The 23,998-nt window shown below is 51.5% G+C and overlaps 1 protein-coding gene across 6 annotated transcripts in view; it reads right to left on the bottom strand.

Moving 5' to 3' along the window:
* litaf (lipopolysaccharide-induced TNF factor) overlaps positions 1–23,998 on the bottom strand; it is an 81,716-nt gene that overhangs the window by 27,681 nt on the left and 30,037 nt on the right. Inside the window, exon 2 of one of the 6 annotated variants that reach the window (XM_072480808.1) lies at positions 8,080–8,232. The exons of the other annotated variants lie outside the window; for them this stretch is intronic. Within the exon in view, the coding sequence (XP_072336909.1) occupies positions 8,080–8,125 (46 nt within the window). The 5' untranslated portion in view covers positions 8,126–8,232. The remainder of the gene's footprint in view (positions 1–8,079; positions 8,233–23,998) is intronic. 6 annotated transcript variants of the gene reach the window in all.

Raw genomic sequence — 23,998 nt, 5'->3', positions numbered from 1 at the left:
GATGAGACCGTATCGCTAAGTATACCCTTATGATTGGGACAAAGGGATTCCATTTTTATTATTCGCTATTAGGAATGCACTGGGATGATTCACCCGATTTCATTCTACTGAATTGGTCTACGAATAGTAAGTTAGAGGTCCACTGAAATTAATCCAAGAAAATTATTCAGCATGAAGTCCATGGCAGCACTTTTAGACCACATCTCAAATTTCAGAGCCATGACTGAATGGCGGAGCAGACTCGATGGGCCAAATGGTCTAATTCTGCTTCATATTTTATGGTCTTATGAATGCAGGATTGAGAGTTTGAAGACCACAGGAGGTGCCATAGACACAATTTGGTGCAGTTCAGAGGTTGCACATGCACCAAAACCCTGGGAGACAGTTTCTCCACAGACACGGTTTTGAAGCCAAGATGTGGAGATGCCAGCATTAGGACTGGGGTGGGCACAGTAGCCTTACAACACCAGGCGAAAGTTTATTTGGAATCACTAACTTTCGGAGCGCAGGTCACCTGACGAAGGAGCTGCGCTCCGAAAGCTAGTGATTCCAAACAAACCTGTTAGATTTTAACCTGGTGTTGTAAGACTTCTTAGTGTTTTAAAGTACAGTGGATGTCAGTTCTGAATGGGGACGAGTCAGTTCAGTGTCACACTGTGCAAATCAGTTTTGAGAAAATTTGCAGCAGCATTAATCAGGGACTATTCCTGTGCGAAAAGGTCAAATAGTGGCACTGGCTTCCCATTTTGCAGGCTGGGATGTGGGGCAAAAACCTGAACTACAGCCAAAGAGAGGGAAGAATTTTTTTTAGAAAGCACCTGCATTACTGAGTCTCTCCACAAGGGGAGAGATTACAAAGCAAGGGAGAGAGGTGTCAACAGGGAACATCAGGAAGATGACCACTAAATTCACCAGCATGAATTAGAAGGCCACCAGATTTCCTCTGCAAATATAGGGTTTTTAAAAACAAAAAGGATCAGATTCAGATTAAATAAGCAATGAAAATAAAACAGCCATTTGAAATGAGGGGTTGCATAGAGTCAACGCTTGGGCCTATCCAAGGAGGAACAGAAGGATGTTATGGTTAGCATAGAATATAGAAAAATACAGTACAGAACAGGCCCGTCCGCCCACGATGTTGTGCCGAACCTTTGTCCTAGATTAATCATAGATTATCTTAGAATTTACAGTGCAGGAGGCCATTCGGCCCATTGAGTCTGCACCGGCTCTTGGAAAGAGCACCCCACCTAAGGTCAACACCTCCACCCTACACCAAGGGCAATTTTGGACACTAAGGGCAATTTATCATGGCCAATCCACCTAACCTGCACATCTTTGGACTGTGGGAGGAAACCAGAGCACCCGGAGGAAACCCACGCACACACGGGGAGAACGTGCAGACTCCGCACAGGCAGTGACACAAGCCGGAATCGAACCTGGGACCCTGGAGCTGTGAAGCAATTGTGCTATCCACAATGCTACCGTGCTGCCCTTAAGAACAAAGTAATCTACACTATATCATTCTACCGTAATCCACGTATCTAGCCAATAGCTGCTTGAAGGTCCCTAATGTTTCCGACTCAACTACTTCCACAGGCAGTGCATTCCATGCCCCCACTACCCTCTGGGTAAAGAACCTACCTCTGACATCCCCCCTATATCTTACACCATTCACCTTAAATTTATGTCCCCTTGTAAATGGTTTGTTCCGCCTGGGGAAAAAGTCGCTGATTGTCTACTCTATCTATTCCCCTGATCATCTTATAAACCTCTATCAAGTCGCCCCTCATCCTTCTCCGTTCTAATGAGAAAAGGCCAAGCACCCTCAACCTTTCCTCGTAAGACCTACTCTCCATTCCAGGCAACATTCTGGTAAATCTCCTTTGCACCTTTTCCAAAGCTTCCACATCCTTTCTAAAATGAGGCGACCAGAACTGAACACAATACTCCAAATGTGGCCTTACCAAAGTTTTGTACAGCTGCATCATCACCTCACGGCTCTTAAATTCAACCCCTCTGTTAATGAACGCTAGCACACCATTGGCCTTCTTCACAGCTCTATCCACTTGAGTGGCAACTTTCAAAGATCTATGAACATAGACCCCAAGCTCTCTCTGCTCCTCCACATTGCCAAGAACTCTACCGTTAACCCTGTATTCCACATTCATATTTGTCCTTCCAAAATGGACAACCTCACACTTTTCAGGGTTAAACTACATCTGCCACTTCTCAGCCCAGCTCTGCATCCTATCTATGTCTCTTTGCAGCTGACAACAGCCCTCCTCACTATCCACAACTCCACCAATCTTCGTATTGTCTGCAAATTTACTGACCCACCCTTCAACTCCCTCATCCAAGTCATTAGTGAAAATCACAAACAGCAGAGGACCCAGAACGGACCCCTGCGGTACACCACTGGTAACTGGGCTCCAGGCTGAATATTTGCCATCCACCACCACTCTCTGACTTCTATCGGTTAGCCAGTTTGTTATCCAACTGGCCAAATTTCCCACTATCCCATGCCTCCTTACTTTCTGCATAAGTCTACAATGGGGAACCTTATCAAATGCCTTACTAAAATCCATGTACACTACATCCACTGCTTTACCTTCATCCACATGCTTGGTCACCTCCTCAAAGAATTCAATAAGACTTGTAAGGCAAGACCTACACCTCACAAATCCGTGCTGACTATCCCTAATCAAGCAGTGTCTTTCCAGATGCTCAGAAATCCTATCCTTCAGTACCCTTTCCATTACTTTGCCTACCAGCGAAGTAAGACTAACTGGCCTGTAATTCCCAGAGAGTTATCCCTAGTCCCTTTTTTGAATGGGTGCACAACATTCGCTACTCTCCAATCCCCTGGTACCACCCCTGTTGACAGTGAGGACGAAAAGATCATTGCCAATGGCTCTGCAATTTCATCTCTCGCTTCCCATAGAATCCATGTATATATCCCATCAGGCCTGGGGGACTTGTCTATCCTCAAGTTTTTCAAAATGCCCAACACATCTTCCTTCCTAACAAGTTTTTCCTTGAGCTTACCAGTCTGTTTCACACTGTCCTCTCCAACAGTATGGCCCCTCTCATTTGTAAATACAGAAGAAAAGTACTCGTTCAAGACCTCTCCTATCTCTTCAGACTCAATACACAATCTCCCGCTACTGTCCTTGATCGGACCTACCCTCGCTCTAGTCACTCTCATATTTCTCACATGTGTGTAAAAGGCCTTGGGATTTTCCTTGATCCAACCTGCCAAAGATTGTTCATGCCCTCTCTTAGCTCTCCTAATCCCTTTCTTCAGTTCCCTCCTGGCTATCTGGTATCCCTCCAGCGCCCTGTCTGAACCTTGTTTCCGCAGCCTGGTTCCCTCACTCAACCATCTCTTCCCTGCCTGACAGGGACATACATATCAAGGACACGTACTACCTGTTCCTTGAACAAGTTCCACATTTCACTTGTGTCCTTCCCTGACAGCCTATGTTCCCAACTTATGCACTTCAATTCTTGCCTGACAACATCGTATTTACCCTTCCTCCAATTGTAAACCTTGCCCTGTTGCATGTACCTATCCCTCTCCATTACTAAAGTGAAAGTCACAGAATTGTGGTCACTATCTCCAAAATGCTCCCCCACTAACAAATCTATCACTTGCCCTGGTTCATTACCAAGTACCAAATTCAATATTGCCTCCTCTCTGGTCGGACAATCTACATACTGTGTTAGAAAAGCTTCCTGGACACACTGCACAAACATCACCCCATCCAAACTATTTGATCTAAAGAGTTTCCACTCAATGTTTGGGAAGTTGAGGTCACCCATGACTACTACCCTGTGACTTCTGCACCGTTCCAAAATCTGTTTCCCAACCTGTTCCTCCACATCTCTGCTACTATTGGGGGGCCTATAGAAAACTCCTAACAAGGTGACTGCTCCTTTCCTATTTCTGACTTCAACCCATACTACCTCAGTCAGCAGATACTCCTCGAACTGCCTTTCTGCAGCTGTTATGCTATCTCGAATTAACAATGCCACCCCGCACCTCTTTTACCACCCTCCCTAATCTTATTGAAACATCTATAACCAGGGTATTCCAACAACCATTTCTGCCCCTCTTCTATCCAAGTTTCCGTGATGGCCACATCGTAGTCCCAAGTACTGATCCATGCCTTACGTTCACCCACCTTATTCCTGATGCTTCCTTGCTTTGAAGCATACACACTTCAACCCATCTCCGTGCCTGCAAGTACTCTCCTTTGTCAGTGTGCCCTTCCCCACTGCCTCACTACACGCTTTGGCGTCCTGAATATCGGCTACCTTAGTTGCTGGACTACAACTCCGGTTCCCATTCCCCTGCCAAATTAGTTTAAACCCTCCCGACTAGAAAACCTCCCTCCGAGGATACTGGTGCCCCTCTGGTTCAGATGCAACCCGTCCTGCTTGTACAGATCCCACCTTCCCCAGAATGTGCTCCAATTATCCAAATACCTGAAGCCCTCCCTCTTACACCATTCCTGCAGCCACGTGTTCAGCTGCACTCTCTCCCTATTCCTAGCCTCGCTATCACGTGGCACCGGCAACAAACCAGAGATGACAACTCTGTCTGTCCTGGCTTTTAACTTCCAGCCTAACTCCCTAAACTCGTTTATTACCTCCACATCCCTTTTCCTACCTACGTCGTTGGTACCAATGTGCACCACGACTTCTGGCTGCTCCCCCTCCCCCTTAAGAATCCTGAAGACACGATCCAAGACATCCCTGGCCCTGGCACCCGGGAGGCAACATACCTTCCAGGAGTCTCGCTCGCGACCGCAGAATCTCTAATCTATTCCCCTAACCATTGAATCTCCTACTACTATTGTTTTTCTATTCTCCCCCCTTCCCCTCTGAGCCCCAGAGCCAGACTCAGTGCCAGAGACCTGGCCTGGCCTCACAGCACCAGGTACCCGGGTTTCATTCCGGCCTTGGGGGACTGCCTTAATAACAATATTGCGGGGTAGCTAGGATGTAGAAAGCAAACAAAACAACACCCTGCTACTGTAGTATCTTGTACCCACTGCAAAAGTGGTTTATTCTTTCACACTGATTGGGCAAGATTAGCAATCTTTGTCCATCTCCAATTGCACCCAAGATGATGGTGGGGGTGAGCCAGCGTCTTGAACTGCTACAGCCGTGGCTGTTCATAGAATCCTTACAGTGCAGAAGGAGGCCATTTGGCTCATCGAGTCTGCACTGACCCTTCGAAAGAGAACCCTTCCTAGGCCCAAACCCCTGCCCCCTTTTCCTGCATCACAGAATCAACTATGCAGAAGGAGGCCATTTAGCCCATCGAGTCTGCACAGGCCCTATCTAAGCCCACACCTCCACCCTATCCCCGTAACCCCACCTAACTTTCTTGGACACTAAGGGCAATTTAGCACTGCCAATCCACCTAACCTGCACATCTTTGGACTGTGGGAGGAAGCCGGAGCACCCGGAGGAAACCCACGCAGACACAGGGAGAACATGCAAACCCCATACAGTCACCCAAGGCCGGAATCAAACATGGGACCTGGCGCTGTTATGCAGCAGCGCTAACCACTGTGCCAATAATGGAGGGAGTTCATTTGCCCTGCATTCCAAGACCTTTGCAAGCCATGTGATGTAATAGGACATTTGGCTCGCCAATGCAGGAATTCTGGTTGTGGGGGGTGCAACCAGAGGTTACAAAAGACACAACCAAACAGTCTCTCTGTGGCATATAACAGCAACCGGGAGTGTGTCAGATGGCCCACAAGACAGACCAGGTAAAGATGCAAAGTGGAGAAATCTGAACGTGCTATCCATGCTGTGAATGCGATACGTGTAGATGAAGTCAAAATAGTCGAGAAGCTTTTGCTATTACGATCAACAGCATGTGCCCAAAGAGACATCACTATCATATGCTCAAAGCCAAAGTTGATACAGGGACGAGTGCAAAAAATCTTACCAGAATCCTGAAGTGGGTTTCTGGACTGTTGGGAGTCAATATGACTGCATTCACCCATTCAATGCATGGTTACATTGACATTGAAATGCAGCAAGTCTGAATGCAAAATAAAACCTCACAGTAAGCTGCTGGGGCCAGTTCGTTGGATATATTCAAGAGGGAGCTGGGCCCTAGAGGCTAAAGGGATCAAGGGGTATGGAAAGAAAGCGGAAGTGTGATACTGAATTTGCATGATCAGCCATGATCAAATTGAATGGTGCTGCATGCTCCAAGGGCCAAATGGCCTATTCCTGCACCTATTTTTAGGCTTTGATTTTCCTTAAACAATGTGGACCAGCAGTAGCAGGGTTACCAGCATGTACAGAATGCAACGCACCTATTGCAACGGAAGAGGCCAAGAATAAAACACATCGAGTCAGTCCATGATCTACAGGTCTACCCCAAATAGATTTGACAATACTGGAAATTTCAGATATGGTGCTGTCCAACAGAAGATGCAATCGTGTTGGTTAACAGAGAAGCAAGACAGAGTTGGATGACAAGAGCATAACAACATTATTAGTCGTGTGCATTGGCACACTATTGTTGTCATCACGCATGTACTGAAAAAGGATGGCACAACTCGGCATGTCTAAATCTCATTAAAAAAAGAAAGATACCCACACAAGGTTCCAACATGAAAGAAATTAAATTCCAAACTGGACATCAAAACTTGACTCTGGTCAGTTCATTTGGCAGAGGGATCTCGAGAAATCACGACATTTAGGACACCATGGTTACCTTCGGCTAGTCAGGATCTATCCCAGCAGCATAACATTCCTGGATGAGTCTGCATTGTCAATGACATTGCAATGATGGGCAAAACCAAACAGCATGGCCAGTTCACTGATCGCAGCAGAAAGAAAAGGAGACAGTCTCAGGAATCATCAGGGTTAGAAATGTGCATTATGCAAGATCGTCTATCACAAGCATTGTTTATGTTCTAAACAAGAGTACAAAACCCTTGCTCTGTTATTTAGTATCACAAGAATCCAAACATTTGTTTGGTAAATGATTCATGGTGTAAATGGACCACAGGCCAGATGTGGCATAAGCCACTGATGAATGCACCACCCGGAATACAACGGCAACTGATAAAAACCACAGGCTATGACTTACAGGACGGTTGAATCTGAAAAAACTGCAGATGTTTTGCTCAGCCTACAAGTAGGTGGTGTAGGGTAGATATCATCCTGAAAGATGTACACAATGTCAACAAAACGGAAGCAGCTTAAGGATGGCACAGCAAAAAAGTGTTACACATCTGAAAATTATTATATGTTCCAAGTGTAGGTGTGTTTTTGTCTGTAGAAAAGATATCTTAAGGAGGTGCGATTTTCAAAGCAAAGCAAGTGCTCTTTACCAGAACAAACTGCAGGGGGAAAGGGGAAGAGAGAACACACAGTAGCCATCAAGGGAAACTGTATTGGCCATCAACAATGATATCATAGAATCTACAGTGCAGAACGAGGCCATTCAGCCCATCAAGTCTGTACCGGCCTTTGGAAAGAGCATTCTACTCAAGCACACACCTCCACCATATCCCTGTAGCCTTGTAACCCCAGCTAACCTTTTTAGACACTAAGGGCAATTTAGCATGGCCAATCCACCTAATAAGCACATCTTTGGACTGTGGGAGGAAACCAGAGCACCCGGAGGAAACCCCCGCAGACTACAGGGAGGACGTGCAGACTCCGCACAGACAAGTGACCCAAGCCGGAATCGAAGCCAAGATCCTGGAGCTGTGAAGCAACTGTGCTACGGTGCCGCCCATTCGAGCAATGGAGAAGGTGGTGAGGACGTGTGAAGCATAGCACCAATCACATCACAGAACCACTGCAACCGCAAGAAGTTGCAAATTTGAACAAAATTGCTAGCTTTAGTCACCATCCGTGGTGGCGAAACACCTCAAGCACGTCCACGAGGGACACTGTGCGTAACGTTCAGCTTGTTTTGTACACCCTGAAAATATTATATTGGACGATATACTGGCAGAACTTTTGGGGACGTGCGCACTAAATGGGGAAAGAATCATTTGACATTTTCAACGCCTGACTGAGTGAATGGCTTACACTGTTCACCGTGGAGTGCAGAGGAAGAAGATCTCCGTGTTGCCATGTCACACTGGAGGGCGACACCTCGACGAGGGCTTACTGTCACCAAACAGAGGAGAATAACCTTACCAAGCTGCCGCTTGTCCCATCTCTCAGAAATACCAGGAGAAACTTCAGGAAGAAAAAAAAAAGAATGATGACGATTTGCGACCGACTGGCGTGAAGGTTTGGAACTGCCTAGTCCATAAGTAGGACAAAGTCGAGTCAGACGTCCTAGCCAGGGAACTTAAAAAAAATATTTTAATTCAAATTTTCTTTTTTAAAAAAAATGATTTATTAAAGTTTTTTAACACAATTTTTCTCCCTTACAAACAGTAACCCCCCCCCCCCCCCCCACCTCGTAACAAAAAAAAAAAAAAAAACGAGAAATCGCGCAGAGCAAGCTATATACATGGCAAAATGATATATTTACACAGCTTTGTACACTGGCCCACACCAGTACGTGCCAGTTTCCCTAACCCTTCACGTTATCTCTTGCTCATCCACCCTCCCAGGCAGACCCCCCTTTCCCCCCCCCCTTCCCAGGACGTCCCCTCCACCCCCCCCAGGACGTCCCCTCCACCCCCTTCCCCTTCCTCTTCCCCCCCCCCCCCCCAGGACGTCCCCTCCACCCCCTCCCTCCCTCCCCCCCCCCCCCCCCAGGACATCCCCCCCCCCCCCCAGGTTGCTGCTGCTGCTGACCGACCTTCCTCTAACGCTCCGCAAGATAGTCTAGGAACGGTTGCCACCGCCTGTAGAACCCCTGCGCAGACCTTCTCAAGGCAAACTTAATCCTCTCCAACTTTATGAACCCAGCCATATCATTTATCCAGGCCTCCTGGCTGGGAGGCTTCGCCTCCTTCCACATTAGCAAGATCCTTCGCCGGGCTACTAGGGACGCAAAGGCCAGAATACCGGCCTCTTTCGCCTCTTGCACTCCTGGTTCGTCCACTACTCCAAATATTGCTAGCCCCCAGCTTAGCTTGACCCGGACTTTCACCACCTGAGATATTGCTCCCGCCACTCCTCTCCAGAACCCCTCCAGTGCCGGGCATGACCAAAACAGATGGACATGGTTCGCCGGGCTCCCCGAGCACCTTCCACATCTGTCCTCTACCCCAAAGAACCTACTCAACCTCGCCCCCGTCAAGTGCGCTCTGTGGACCACCTTAAATTGTATCAGGCTAAGCCTGGCACACGAGGAGGAGTTAACCCTACCTAGGGCATCAGCCCACAGACCTTCCTCAATCTCCTCCCCCAGCTCCTCCTCCCATTTACCCTTCAACTCTTCTACCAGCGCTTCCCCCTCTTCTTTCATCTCCTGGTGTATTTCCGACACCTTGCCCTCCCCGAGCCATACACCCGAGATCACCGTCTTGAACTTCTTGTGCCGGGAGCAACGGGAATTCCCTCACCTGTCGCCTCACAAAAACCCTCACCTGCATATATCTATTTCCCGGGGGGTTTTTATTCAAATTTTCAACATTTAAAAAAACATTTTTACAAAACACCCAATGCCACCCCCCCCCCCCCACCCCCAGAACTGCACTCCCCCCTCCCCAACCCCTTGATGGCAACCAGATCCCCAAAATGTGAGACAAACAATACCCATCCCTGGTGGAACCCCTCATCTGCCCTCTAAACAAATTTCATCTTCTCCAAAAAAACTCCATTGGCTCCCCCAGCCACGCCAAGGCACAGGGGAGAGAAGTTGGCCTCCACCCCAACAGAACCCAGGGGAGAGAAGCTGGCCTCCACCCCAACAGAACCCACTTTCAAGCAATCAATAAGGTGAAGGCAAAAACATCTGCCCCTGCACCATTCTCCAAGGGACCCGGCACCAAATTCGCATGCAGACATGATGCTGAAAAACAACCCCCAAAATTGCTCCAGCTTTGGGCAGGACCAGAACATGTGCACATGGTTGGCTGAACCCCTCCTACACCTCTCGCAGCTATCCTCCACACCCTCAAACAGTCAGCTCACCCTCGCCTTCATTTAAGTGCAGCGCACCACTTTTAATTGCATCAGCCCCAGTCTCGTGCACAAGGTCAAGGTGTTAACCCTTCGCACCATAGTCCTTCCTCCAACACCATCCCCAACTCTTCCTCCCACTTGGCCTTAATTCTTTCTATGCACTCCTTGTCCTCCATGATCCTACCGTAGATCGCCAAGCGACCTCTCTCTACAGACCACCCCCCCACCCCCCCCACCCCTCACAACCATGGCAATGAAAAGACTGGCCCCCAAGATTCAGGGATACAGATCTAGCCAGGATCCTAGACGCGGCAGAGGCCAGAAGGTGGGGGGGGGGGGTTGCTCCTCTACCTTGGCAAAAGGTGTCGACTATCTACGTTCCTCATTATTTTATAGTCCTCCAAAAGATCATCCCTAAGCCTCCTACGCTCCAGGGACAAAAGTCCCAGCATGTCCAGCCTCTCCTTATAATTCAGACCATCAAGTCCTGGTAGCAGCCTCGTAAATCTCTTCTGCACACTTCCTAGTTTAACTATATCCTTCCTGTAATAGAGTGACCAGAACTGAACACAATATTTCATATGTGGTCTTACCAATGTCTTGACAACTTCAACAAGACATCGCAACTCCTGTATTCAATATTCTGACCAATAAAACCTAGCATGCTGAATGCCTACTTCACCACCCTGTCCACCTGCAACTCCACCTTCAAGGAGCTATGAATCTGTACCACTATATCTCTTTTGTTCTGTAACGCTCCCCATTCCCTACCATTAACTGAGTAGGTCCTGCCCTGATTTGATCTACCAAAATGCATCACCTCACATTTATCCAAATTAAACTCCAGCTGCCATTCATTGGCCCATTGGTCAAGATCCTGTTGCAAACTTATAAAACCTTCTTCACTATCCACTATGCCACCAATCTTGGTGTCATCTGCAAACTTAACCATGCCTCCTACATTCTCATCCAAATCATTAATCTATATAACAAATAACAGTGGACCCAGCACCGATCCCCGAGGCACACCACTGGTCACAGGCCTCCAGTTTGATAAATAACCCTCCACAACCATCCTTTGGCTTCAGTCGCTAAGCCAATTTTATATCCAATTGGCTACCTCACCCTGGATTCCGAGAGATTTAACCTTTTACAACAACCTAACTACCATGCTGTACCTTGTCAAAGGCCTTGCTAAAGTCCATGTAGACAATGTCGACCGCACTGCCCTCATCTAGATTCTAGAATCCATTGTTAAGGATGAGATTTCTAAATTCTTGGAAGTGCAGGGTCAGATTAGGACAAGTCAGCATGGATTTAGTAAGGGGAGGTCTTGCCTGACAAACCTGTTAGAGTTCTTTGAAGGCATAACAAATAGGTTAGACCAAGGAGAGCCAATGGATGTTATCTATCTTGACTTCCAAAAGGCCTTTGATAAGGTGCCTCACGGGAGACTGCGGAGTAAAATAAGGGCCCATGGTATTGGAGGCAAGGTACTAACATGGATTGACGATTGGCTGTCAGGCAGAAGGCAGAGAGTTGGGATAAAAAATTCTTTTTCGGGATAAAAGGTTCTTTTTCGGAATGGCAACTGGTGACGAGTGGTGTCCCGCAGGGTTCAGTGTTGGGGCCACAGCTGTTCTCTTTATATATTAACGATCTAGATGACGGGACTGGGGGCATTCTGGCTAAGTTTGCCGATGATACAAAGATAGGTGGAGGGGCAGGTAGTATGGAGGAGGTGGGGAGGCTGCAGAAAGATTTAGACAGTTTAGGAGAGTGGTCCAAGAAATGGCTGATGAAATTCAACGTGGGCAAGTGCGAGGTCTTGCACTTTGGAAAAAAGAATAGAGGCATGGACTATTTTCTAAACGGTGACAAAATTCATAATGCTGAAGTGCAAAGGGACTTGGGAGTCCTAGTCCAGGATTCTCTAAAGGTAAACTTGCAGGTTGAGTCCGTAATTAAGAAAGCAAATGCAATGTTGTCATTTATCTCAAGAGGCTTGGAATATAAAAGCAGGGATGTACTTCTGAAGCTTTATAAAGCATTAGTTAGGCCCCATTTAGAATACTGTGAGCAATTTTGGGCCCCACACCTCAGGAAGGACATACTGGCACTGGAGCGGGTCCAGCGGAGATTCACATGGATGATCCCAGGAATGGTAGGCCTAACATACGATGAACGTCTGAGGATCCTGGGATTATATTCATTGGAGTTTAGGAGGTTGAGGGGAGATCTAATAGAAACTTACAAGATAATGAATGGCTTAGATAGGGTGGATGTAGACAAGTTGGTTCCATTTGCAGGGGAGACTAGGACCCGGGGGCACAGCCTTAGAATAAAAGGGAGTCACTTTAGAACAGAGATGAGGAGAAATTTCTTCAGCCAGAGAGTGGTGGGTCTGTGGAATTCATTGCCACAGAGGGCGGTGGAGGCCGGGACGTTGAGTGTCTTTAAGACAGAAGTTGATAAATTCTTGATTTCTCGAGGAATTAAGGGCTATGGAGAGAGAGCGGGTAAATGGAGTTGAAATCAGCCATGATTGAATAGTGGAGTGGACTCGATGGGCCGAATGGCCTTACTTCCGCTCCTATGTCTTATGGTCTTATCTACCTTCTTGGTTACCCCATCAAAAAAAAAAAAAATCAAATTCATGAGATGTGACTTTCCCCTTAGAAAGCCATGCTGACTTTCCCTAATTAGCTCTGGCCTGTCTAAATGCCCATAGATCCTGTCCCTCAGAATACCTACTAACAATTTACCCACTGCAGAACTAAGGCTAATCGGTCCGAGGTTCCCAGGGCTTATCCCTACAGCCGTTCTTAAACAAGGGCACAACATTTGCTACCCTCCAATCTACAGACACCTCTCCTATGGCTTTGATGATTCAAAAACTCAGCTAGGGGGCCAGCAATTTCCTCCCTTGCCTTCCACAATGTCCTGGGATACATTTCATCATGTCCTGGAGATTTATCTATCTTGATGCGCTTTAATACCTCCAACACCTCCTGCTCTGTAATAGGCACAGTCCTCCAGACATAACTTTTTATTTCCCCAATTTTCCTAACATTCGAGCCTTTCTCAACAGTAAATACTGACGAGAAATATTCATTTAGGACCGCTCCCATCCCTTGTGCATCCGAACATAGATTACCCTGTTTATCCTAAAGAGGCTTCACCCACTCCCTAGTCACCCTTTACGTATCTGTAAAAGCTCCTGGCCCTGCAGGAGATGTTCTCGTACCATTGTCTGGAGAGGGCCCAGACTAGCGACGGGGAGCCGGACTTAAGAATGCTCACCACCTTAGAGGAAGGGCCCTGGAGGTGGCTGGTGTGGTCGAGGACAGAGCGGTCACCAATTGGGGAGGTTGGCAGAAACTGCAGGTTAGGAACTACCAGGCCTATTTGGAGGACCTGTTAAACGCGAGTTGTTATTGCCTTACTGACGACTCATCCCTCCCACTGACCACATGTCCATTCTCTTGCATGTCCTCCAGCCGATGGCACCGGCCCATCCTGGGTGGACCCCTCTCCAGTCTCCCACGAGAACACCTCGGAGGGGAGCTCCGATGAAGACACGATTGAGGCTTCCCAGCTGTCATCCCCACCCTCCACCAGCACAGATATGCACAACTCGGCAGGAAATGTTTGTGGTCAGGTTTCTGAGGCACAATTTGGTGAGCATCACACAGCATCTGATGTACATCAGATCGAGGCAGGAACCCCCAGGCGAGACAGTAGTCGGAGGTCTGCTGGATCCCAGCCTGATGCAGAGCCTCTGGAACAGGTATATCTGGAGCTGATGGAGGCATTAGGGTGCGGTGAGAATATGGAGGGAGATGTCAGAGATGCTCCAGCAGGTCGATTGGAGGAGTCCCAGCGGCTATGGGCGCTGGAGATGTCGCTGGGAATGCGTGGCACCACTGCTCGGGTGGCGACCGCAGTGGAAAGCCTGGCACTCAACGTCAGCACCACGAGTGAAGGTGTCCAAGGCATCGCACAGTTCGCGGCGGCCATGGTTGAGGGTCTTGGCAGAATGTCCGACTCACTGGGGAATGCTACCCAGTACCAGGCTGACCTTGTGCTGCAGGGCATGAACCACTTTCAGATGGGAATGGCCGAGGCACTGCGGAGCTTGTCCCAGTTGCTGGTGGGCATTGATGAGGCACTGCAGAGCATGGCCCAAATCACGGAGCAGCATCACCGAAGGAGTTGACATCAGGGAGCTGTCAGAGCAAGCTTACCCCCCCCCCCCACCATCCCAAGGTGAACCCAGAGTTCTTTGGGCACTGACCGAGAGGGGGCATTGGGTGCCAAACTGGACATGTCCCATGCAGTGGCGACGGTGCCCACTCCTCTGATGAAGCCATGTCTCAATGTCAGCACACAGGACAGGGCGACATGGCTGTGCATGTGCCGTCGATACGTGCACCAGAGCCCTGCGGCCCCAGCGCACTCCCACCAGAAGCATCGAAGGAAACAGGATGAGGCAAGGAGCTGGCTGCCTCCACCTCAGATGTGCATCCTGGGGAGACACCTAGATGCAGTGGTAGAGCCAGGAAGGCCAAGCACATTGAGGATCATGAGGGCACTTGGTGAGGTGGGGCAGCGCCAGCACTATCGGGAGTGGGGAACTGTATGACACCGGTGTCACATCCAGCACAACCAGTATGATGCCTCTATAACTTCTTCCGCAACGTGGGCTGACCTCCAAACCCTTGTCCCATCTCTCTAGGCCTCTCCCCCTCGCCATAGCACTCACCCACTCACCAGCAGTGCCCCCTCCCCATAGCACTCACCCACTCACCAGCCTCTCCCCCTCCCCATAGCACTCACCCACTCTCCAGCCGTGCGCCCTCCCCATAGCACACACCCACTCACCAGCCCCACCCCCTCCCCATAGCACTCACCCACTCTCCAGCCGCGCCCCCTCCCCATAGCACTCACCCACTCCCCAGCCTCTCCCCCCTCCCATAGCACTCACCCACTCTCCAGCCGCGCCCCCTCCCCATAGCACTCACCCACTCCCCAGCCTCTCCCCCCTCCCATAGCACTCACCCACTCTCCAGCCTCTCCCCCTCCCCATAGCACTCACCCACTCTCCACCCTCTCCCCCCTCCCCATAGCACTCACCCACTCACCAGCCGCGCCCCCTCCCCATAGCACTCACCCACTCTCCAGGCCTCTCCCCCTCCCCATAGCACTCACCCACTCCCCAGCCTCTTCCCCCCTCCCCATAGCACTCACCCACTCTCCAGCCGCGCCCCCTCCCCATAGCACTCACCCACTCCCCAGCCTCTTCCCCCCTCCCCATAGCACTCACCCACTCCCCAGCCTCTCCCCCTCCCCATAGCACTCACCCACTCCCCAGCCGCAACCCTCCCCATAGCACTCACCCACTCCCCAGCCTCTCCCCCTCCCCATAGCACTCACCCACTCCCCAGCCGCGACCCTCCCCATAGCACTCACCCACTCACCAGCCGCGCCCCCTCCCCATAGCACTCACCCACTCTCCAGCCGTGCCCCCTCCCCATAGCACTCACCCACTCACCAGCCGCGCCCCCTCCCCATAGAACTCACCCACTCCCCAGCCTCTCCCCCTCCCCATAGCACTCACCCACTCCCCAGCCGCGACCCTCCCCATAGCACTCACCCACTCTCCAGCCACGACCCTCCCAATAGCACTCACCCACTCTCCAGCCACGCCCCCTCCCCATAGCACTCACCCACTCTCCAGGCTTCTCCCCCTCCCCATAGCACTCACCCACTCTCCAGCCGTGCCCCCTCCCCATAGCACTCACCCACTCTCCAGGCTTCTCCCCCTCCCCATAGCACTCACCCACTCTCCAGCCGTGCCCCCTCCCCATAGCACTCACCCACTCTCCAGGCCTCTCCCCCTCCCCATAGCACTCACCCACTCTCCAGGCCTCTCCCCCTCCCCATAGCACTCACCCACTCTCCAGCCACGCCCCCTCCCCATAGCACTCACCCACTCTCCAGCCGCGCCCCCTCCCCATAGCACTCACCCACTCCCCAGCCGCGACCCCTCCCCATAGCACTCACCCACTCCCCAGCTTCTCCCCCCTCCCCATAGCACTCACCCACTCTCCAGCCGCGCCCCCTCCCCATAGCACTCACCCACTCTCCAGCCATGCCCCCTCCCCATAGCACTCACCCACTCCCCAGCCTCTCCACCTCCCCATAGCACTCACCCACTCTCCAGCCACGCCCCCTCCCCATAGCACTCACCCACTCTCCAGCCGCGCCCCCTCCCCATAGCACTCACCCACTCCCCAGCCTCTCCCCCCTCCCCATAGCACTCACCCACTCTCCAGCCCCGCCCCCTCCCCATAGCACTCACCCACTCTCCAGCCGCGCCCCCTCCCCATAGCACTCACCCACCCTCCAGCCGCGCCCCCTCCCCATAGCACTCACCCACTCCCCAGCCTCTCCCCCCTCCCCATAGCACTCACCCACTCTCCAGCCGCGACCCCTCCCCATAGCACTCACCCACTCTCCAGCCTCCCCCCCCTCCCCATAGCACTCACCCACTCTCCAGCCTCTCCCCCTCCCCAGAGCACTCACCCACTCTCCAGCCTCTCCCCCTCCCCAGAGCACTCACCCACTCTCCAGGCCTCTCCCCCTCCCCATAGCACTCACCCACTCTCCAGCCGTGCCCCCTCCCCATAGCACTCACCCACTCTCCAGCCGCGCCCCCTCCCCATAGCACTCACCCACTCTCCAGCCGTGCCCCCTCCCCATAGCACTCACCCACGCTCCAGCCCCGCCCCCTCCCCATAGCACTCACCCACTCTCCAGGCCTCTCCCCCTCCCCATAGCACTCACCCACTCCCCAGCCTCTCCCCCTCCCCATAGCACTCACCCACTCTCCAGCCATGCCCCCTCCCCATAGCACTCACCCACTCCCCAGCCTCTCCCCCTCCCCATAGCACTCACCCACTCTCCAGCCGTGCCCCCTCCCCATAGCACTCACCCACTCTCCAGCCGTGCCCCCCTCCCCATAGCACTCACCCACTCTCCAGCCGTACCCCCTCCCCATAGCACTCACCCACTCTCCAGCCGTGCCCCCCTCCCCATAGCACTCACCCACTCTCCAGCCGTGCCCCCTCCCCATAGCACTCACCCACTCTCCAGGCCTCTCCCCCTCCCCATAGCACTCACCCACTCTCCAGCCGTGCCCCCTCCCCATAGCACTCACCCACTCTCCAGCCGTGCCCCCTCCCCATAGCACTCACCCACTCTCCAGCCGTGCCCCCCTCCCCATAGCACTCACCCACTCTCCACCCTCTTCCCCCTCCCCATAGCACTCACCCACTCTCCAGCCGTGCCCCCTCCCCATAGCACTCACCCACTCTCCAGCCTCTCCCCCTCCCCATAGCACTCACCCACTCTCCAGCCACGCCCCCTCCCCATAGCACTCACCCACTCCCCAGCCGCGCCCCCTCCCCATAGCACTCACCCACTCTCCAGCCCCGCCCCCTCCCCATAGCACTCACCCACTCTCCAGCCGTGCCCCCTCCCCATAGCACTCACCCACTCTCCAGCCGCGCCCCCTCCCCATAGCACTCACCCACTCCCCAGCCTCTCCCCCTCCCCATAGCACTCACCCGCTCTCCAGCCACGCCCCCTCCCCATAGCACTCACCCACTCTCCAGCCTCTCCCCCCTCCCCATAGCACTCACCCACTCTCCAGCCGCACCCCCCTCCCCATAGCACTCACCCACTCTCCAGCCGCGCCCCCTCCCCATAGCACACACCCACTCTCCAGCCGTGCCCCCTCCCCATAGCACTCACCCACTCTCCAGGCCTCTCCCCCTCCCCATAGCACTCACCCACTCCCCAGCCACGCCCCCCCCATAGCACTCACCCACTCTCCAGCCTCTCCCCCCTCCCCATAGCACTCACCCACTCTCCAGCCTCTCCCCCCTCCCCATAGCACTCACCCACTCTCCAGGCCTCTCCCCCCTCCCCATAGCACTCACCCACTCCCCAGCCACGCCCCCCCCATAGCACTCACCCACTCTCCAGCCTCTCCCCCCTCCCCATAGCACTCACCCACTCTCCAGCCTCTCCCCCCTCCCCATAGCACTCACCCACTCTCCAGGCCTCTCCCCCCTCCCCATAGCACTCACCCACTCTCCAGGCCTCTCTCCCCTCCCCATAGCACTCACCCACTCTCCAGCCTTGGACATGTCCCTGGAGCCCTCTCTCCAGCCATGGACATGTCCCTGGAGCTGTGTCTCACCCCCTGGGTGTTTGGATGTTGGCTGTTGAGTGTGTGGTGTTGCTTCCGATTATTGGGGTGGCAGATCCAGCGCCCCCGGGCTCTTTGGTCATGAGCAAACACGGCTACTCACCTCCTCGACTCCCCATAGAGACCCTTTCGCCAGTTTCACGTTTTTCAGAAGTAGTATTAATTGGCACGCGTGTGACCAACTTACTGGGGTGGCTGATGAATGACTGGAGGCCCTTGGATATGGGGCGCCTCCCGTTATTGTATGGAAATAGGGCTTAAGTAGTGATAATTGGTTTCTCGCCATGTTCCAGCGAGATCCTGATTTTCCCCTATGGGAGCATTGCAAACCGTTTGGTGTCTGGCGCGGTTCTCTGTTTTGGCCGCTCCTGCTATTCGTCTGCCTAGAGGCCAGAAAATCATTTCTTTCATCCTTCTCCCAGGCTCAAACCCACAATTCCCTCTTATTGGAATCACCCTCGACCCTGCACTCACCTTTGAACTGCTGTCAGAATTGCCACCAAATCTTCAACGTGGCGACCACCACAGGACTACGCAAGTATTCCCCAGGGTGAACAGTAGCGGCGACGTTGCCAGTGCCCGAACCCCGACCCTTTACACAAACCCACAAAGCCTCCATCTCTCTACATCAGCCCCGCACCTCACTCGCTGCCTAATTAGTGTAACAAGTTCCCACAAATGTAACAAGTTCAAAAGAGCCAAACCCCCCCAACCTCCACCCCCTTCCTTATCCTAGCTACCTTCCCTCCCGACACAAATGATGAGACTAGCTTGTTCACCCCTCGAAAGAATGACTTTGGCAAAAAGACCAGCCGACACTGGAACAGAAACAAGAACATTGGCAGAATGTTCATTTTTACTGCCTACACCTGACCTGCTAGCCCCATCCAGGAAACCTGATCACCCATAGTTACCCACCCAAAGTGGGTAGCGTGCCTAAATCCTCTGACCGCCAACACCAAATCGGGCCGTGATAAGGAGAAACGGATAGCAGTTAAGGGATACGCAAATGCCAAAATGATAGAACCATAGGATCCCGAAGGAGGGGGCCATTCACCCCACCGAGTCCACATCGACCCACCCCCGTAATCGCATCTAACCATTGGATAGCAAGGGGCAATTTAGCTTGGCCAATCCACCTAACCTGCACATCTTTGGACTGTGGGAGGAAATTGGAACATCCATAGCAAACTCCATACAGATGGTCACTCAAGGCCGGAATTGAACCCGGGTCCCTGGTGCTGTGAGGTAGCAGTTCTGCCGCTCCAGAAGGGGGATCTCTGGAAGGTTCTACTATCATGAAATCCACAGAGGATTACTAAACCGCATTATTCAGACTCTGTTAATGTGTAGAGATCTAGCTTTGTGTACATATCTTACACAACCAATCTCTGTGTATGTTTACCTCTGGGGATGTGGTGATAGCGCTTAAAATGCAAATAACATACACGTCAAGAGGAGCCAGGAAGTGACCAGCAGCAAGTGCAGCTGTTGCTGAATCCCTTGAGTGGACTGGGTGAAAGATTGAGGAGCTTGTGGAAAGCAGCCAGAAATGAAACGGGGCACTTCTGCCACTCCACTGGTGCTCCTCGTCAGCCAGCCAATCCACTCCTGCCCACCAACATGAAAACAATCCAAAGCCAGACCTCAAGGGCATCTGCAGTCTCTCCCAGAGAGAGTCAGTGGGCCTACTAGCAGCCATCACATCCAACACTACAAAAGGAGGAGCGGAGGAAAAGCAAGAGAGTGAATAGTTTAGTCTTGCTTAGTCTAGTCTAGTATAGTTTCCAGTGTGTAAGATTGTGACCGAGGATGTGACAATGGTCCCTAGCAGGGAGATGAAAGGTGAGACGTTGAACAGCAATCCTGACCTGAAGGAGGTTTCAGGGAATATTAGATTCAGTCAAATGAGTTGCACATGGACAACCTGTCCAGTGTGAGGCTTTCCTGTTGGAATTGCCTCAAGAGAAAGGTGGGTGTTGACGGAAGGCTTAGCACCAAGGGCTGTGTCTTCACAGTGGTCAGATTGTTCAGAGCTTTATGAATTTGGAGTATGTGTACTGGAGGGCTCCCCACCCTTCATTTTCCCCATCATGGTGGATCTGGTTGGAAATAGATTTTTAAAAGCTCCTGAGGTCCCGGAAAGAATCACAATAAAAACAGGTAAGCTTTGCTGTTTTTGACAGAAGCTTGTTAAATTCAGTTACATGCCATCCGACGAGGTGTCAGGATGATGCATATCATGTATTTAAAATGTTTCATGAATGAGACAAAAAAAAAAAAAAAAAAATTCCCCCCCCCCCCTTGCCTCCTGTTCTGCAAAATCTTGGGCCCAGGTTCAGTGCCAACATTTCTCTGGAAGGTACCCACACTGGTCCTTCTGCTCAGCTGAAATTACACAGGATGAAGAGGTGGCTGCCCGGAGATCTCCCTCAGGATCAAGAGGTGGCTGCCCGGAGACCTCCCTCAGAATCAAGAGGCAGCTGCCCGGAGACCTCCCTCAGAATGAAGAGGCGGCTGCCGTGAACCCTCCCTCTGAATCAAGAGGCAGCTGCCCGGAGACCTCCCTCAGGATCAAGAGGCGGCTGCCTGGAGACCTCCCTCAGAATGAAGAGGCGGCTGCCGTGAACCCTCCCTCAGGATGAAGAGGCAGCTGCCCGGAGACCTCCCTCAGAATGAAGAGGCAGCTGCCCGGAGACCTCCCTCAGAATGAAGAGGCGGCTGCCGTGAACCCTCCCTCAGGATGAAGAGGCGGCTGCCCGGAGACCTCCCTCAGAATGAAGAGGCGGCTGCCCGGAGACCTCTCTCAGGATGAAGAGGCGGCTGCCCGGAGACCTCCCTCAGAATGAAGAGGCGGCTGCCGTGAACCCTCCCTCAGGATGAAGAGGCGGCTGCCCGGAGACCTCTCCCAGGATCAAGAAAATGGAAGAGGTGGTCGGGGCGGGGGTTCCCCGTCTGGGGGACAGGAGGGTGCGGGAGACGCGGGCACGGGACTGGCCTAAGATAGGAGATGGCTAGTCGGCGGAGTGGGGTGGGTAGCCCCCCAATCCGGCTGATCACGTGGAATGCAAGAGGCCTAAATGGGCCCGTTAAGAGGGCCACGAGTGTTCGCGCACTTAAAGTGACTGAATGCAGACGTGGTCATACTTCAGGAGACACATCTTAAGGTGGCAGATCAGGTCAGGTTAAGGAAGGGATGGGTAGGACAGGTGTTCCATTCAGGGCTGGATGCAAAGAATAGAGGGGTGGCAATACTGGTGGGGAAGCGGGTGTCATTTGAGGCCAAGAACATAGTAGCGGACAATGGAGGCCGATAAGTGATGGTGAGCGGTAGGTTGCAGGGGACGGGGGTAGTATTGGTAAATGTATACGCCCCAAACTGGGACAATGCTGGATTCATGAAATGGATGTTGGGGCGTATTCCGAACTTGGAGGTAGAACATAGAACATAGAACAATACAGCGCAGTACAGGCCCTTCGGCCCACGATGTTGCACCGAAACAAAAGCCATCTAACCTACACTATGCCATTATCATCCATATGTTTATCCAATAAACTTTTAAATGCCCTCAATGTTGGCAAGTTCACTACTGTAGCAGGTAGGGCATTCCACGGCCTCACTACTCTTTGCGTAAAGAACCTACCTCTGACCTCTGTCCTACATCTATTACCCCTCAGTTTAAAGTTATGTCCCCTCGTGCCAGCCATATCCATCCGCGGGAGAAGGCTCTCACTGTCCACCCTATCCAACCCCCTGATCATTTTGTATGCCTCTATTAAGTCTCCTCTTAACCTTCTTCTCTCCAACGAAAACAACCTCAAGTCCGTCAGCCTTTCCTCATAAGATTTTCCCTCCATACCAGGCAACATCCTGGTAAATCTCCTCTGCACCCGCTCCAAAGCCTCCACGTCCTTCCTATAATGCGGTGACCAGAACTGTACGCAATACTCCAAATGCGGCCGGACCAGAGTTCTGTACAGCTGCAACATGACCTCCCGACTCCGGAACTCAATCCCTCTACCAATAAAGGCCAACACTCCATAGGCCTTCTTCACAACCCTATCAACCTGGGTGGCAACTTTCAGGGATCTATGTACATGGACACCTAGATCCCTCTGCTCAGCCACACTTTCAAGAACTTTACCATTAGCCAAATATTCCGCATTCCTGTTATTCCTTCCAAAGTGAATCACCTCACACTTCTCTACATTAAACTCCATTTGCCACCTCTCAGCCCAGCTCTGCAGCTTATCTATATCCCTCTGTAACCTGCTACATCCTTCCACACTATCGACAACACCACCGACTTTAGTATCATCTGCAAATTTACTCACCCACCCTTCTGTGCCTTCCTCTAGGTCATTGATAAAAATGACAAACAGCAACGGCCCCAGAACAGATCCTTGTGGTACTCCACTTGTGACTGTACTCCATTCTGAACATTTCCCATCAACCACCACCCTCTGTCTTCTTTCAGCTAGCCAATTTCTGATCCACATCTCTAAATCACCCTTAATCCCCAGCCTCCGTATTTTTTGCAATAGCCTACCGTGGGGAACCTTATCAAACGCTTTGCTGAAATCCATATACACCACATCAACTGCTCTACCCTCGTCTACCTGTTCAGTCACCTTCTCAAAGAACTCAATAAGGTTTGTGAGGCATGACCTACCCTTCACAAAGCCATGCTGACTATCCCTGATCATATCATTCCTATCTAGATGATTATAAATCTTGTCCCTTATAATCCCCTCCAAGACTTTACCCACTACAGACGTGAGGCTCACCGGTCTATAGTTGCCGGGGTTGTCTCTGCTCCCCTTTTTGAACAAAGGGACCACATTTGCTGTCCTCCAGTCCTCTGGCACTATTCCTGTAGCCAATGATGACATAAAAATCAAAGCCAAAGGTCCAGCAATCTCTTCCCTGGCCTCCCATAGAATCCTAGGATAAATCCCATCAGGTCCCGGGGACTTATCTATTTTCAGCCTGTCCAGAATTGCCAACACCTCTTCCCTACGTACCTCAATGCCATCTATTCTATTAGCCTGGGGCTCAGCATTCTCCTCCACAACATTATCTTTTTCCTGAGTGAATACTGACGAAAAATATTCATTTAGTATCTCGCCTATCTCTTCAGACTCCACACACAATTTCCCATCCCTGTCCTTGACTGGTCCTACTCTTTCCCTAGTCATTCGCTTATTCCTGACATACCTATAGAAAGCTTTTGGGTTTTCCTTGATCCTTCCTGCCAAATACTTCTCATGTCCCCTCCTTGCTCGTCTTAGCTCTCTCTTTAGATCCTTCCTCGCTACCTTGTAACTATCCATCGCCCCAACCGAAACTTCACACTTCATCTTCACATAGGCCTCCTTCTTCCTCTTAACAAGAGATTCCACTTCCCTGGTAAACCACGGTTCCCTCGCTCGACGCCTTCCTCCCTGTCTGACCGGTACATACTTATCAAAGTAGGGAGCTTGATAATGGGTGGGGATTTTAATACGGTGCTGGACCCAGCATTAGATCGCTCCAGATCTAGGACGGGGAAGAGGCTCCCATGTACATAAGGCCTCCTCCCGGATAGATTCTTTTGTTCTGGGCAGGGCATTGATCAAGAAAGGGGAGGGAACGGAGTATTC

The sequence above is a fragment of the Scyliorhinus torazame genome, chromosome 17 (assembly GCF_047496885.1).
Source record: "Scyliorhinus torazame isolate Kashiwa2021f chromosome 17, sScyTor2.1, whole genome shotgun sequence".
Lineage (NCBI taxonomy): Eukaryota > Metazoa > Chordata > Chondrichthyes > Carcharhiniformes > Scyliorhinidae > Scyliorhinus > Scyliorhinus torazame.
Note: the sequence above shows the minus strand (reverse complement) of the source record. Positions and strands in the feature narration are given on the sequence as shown.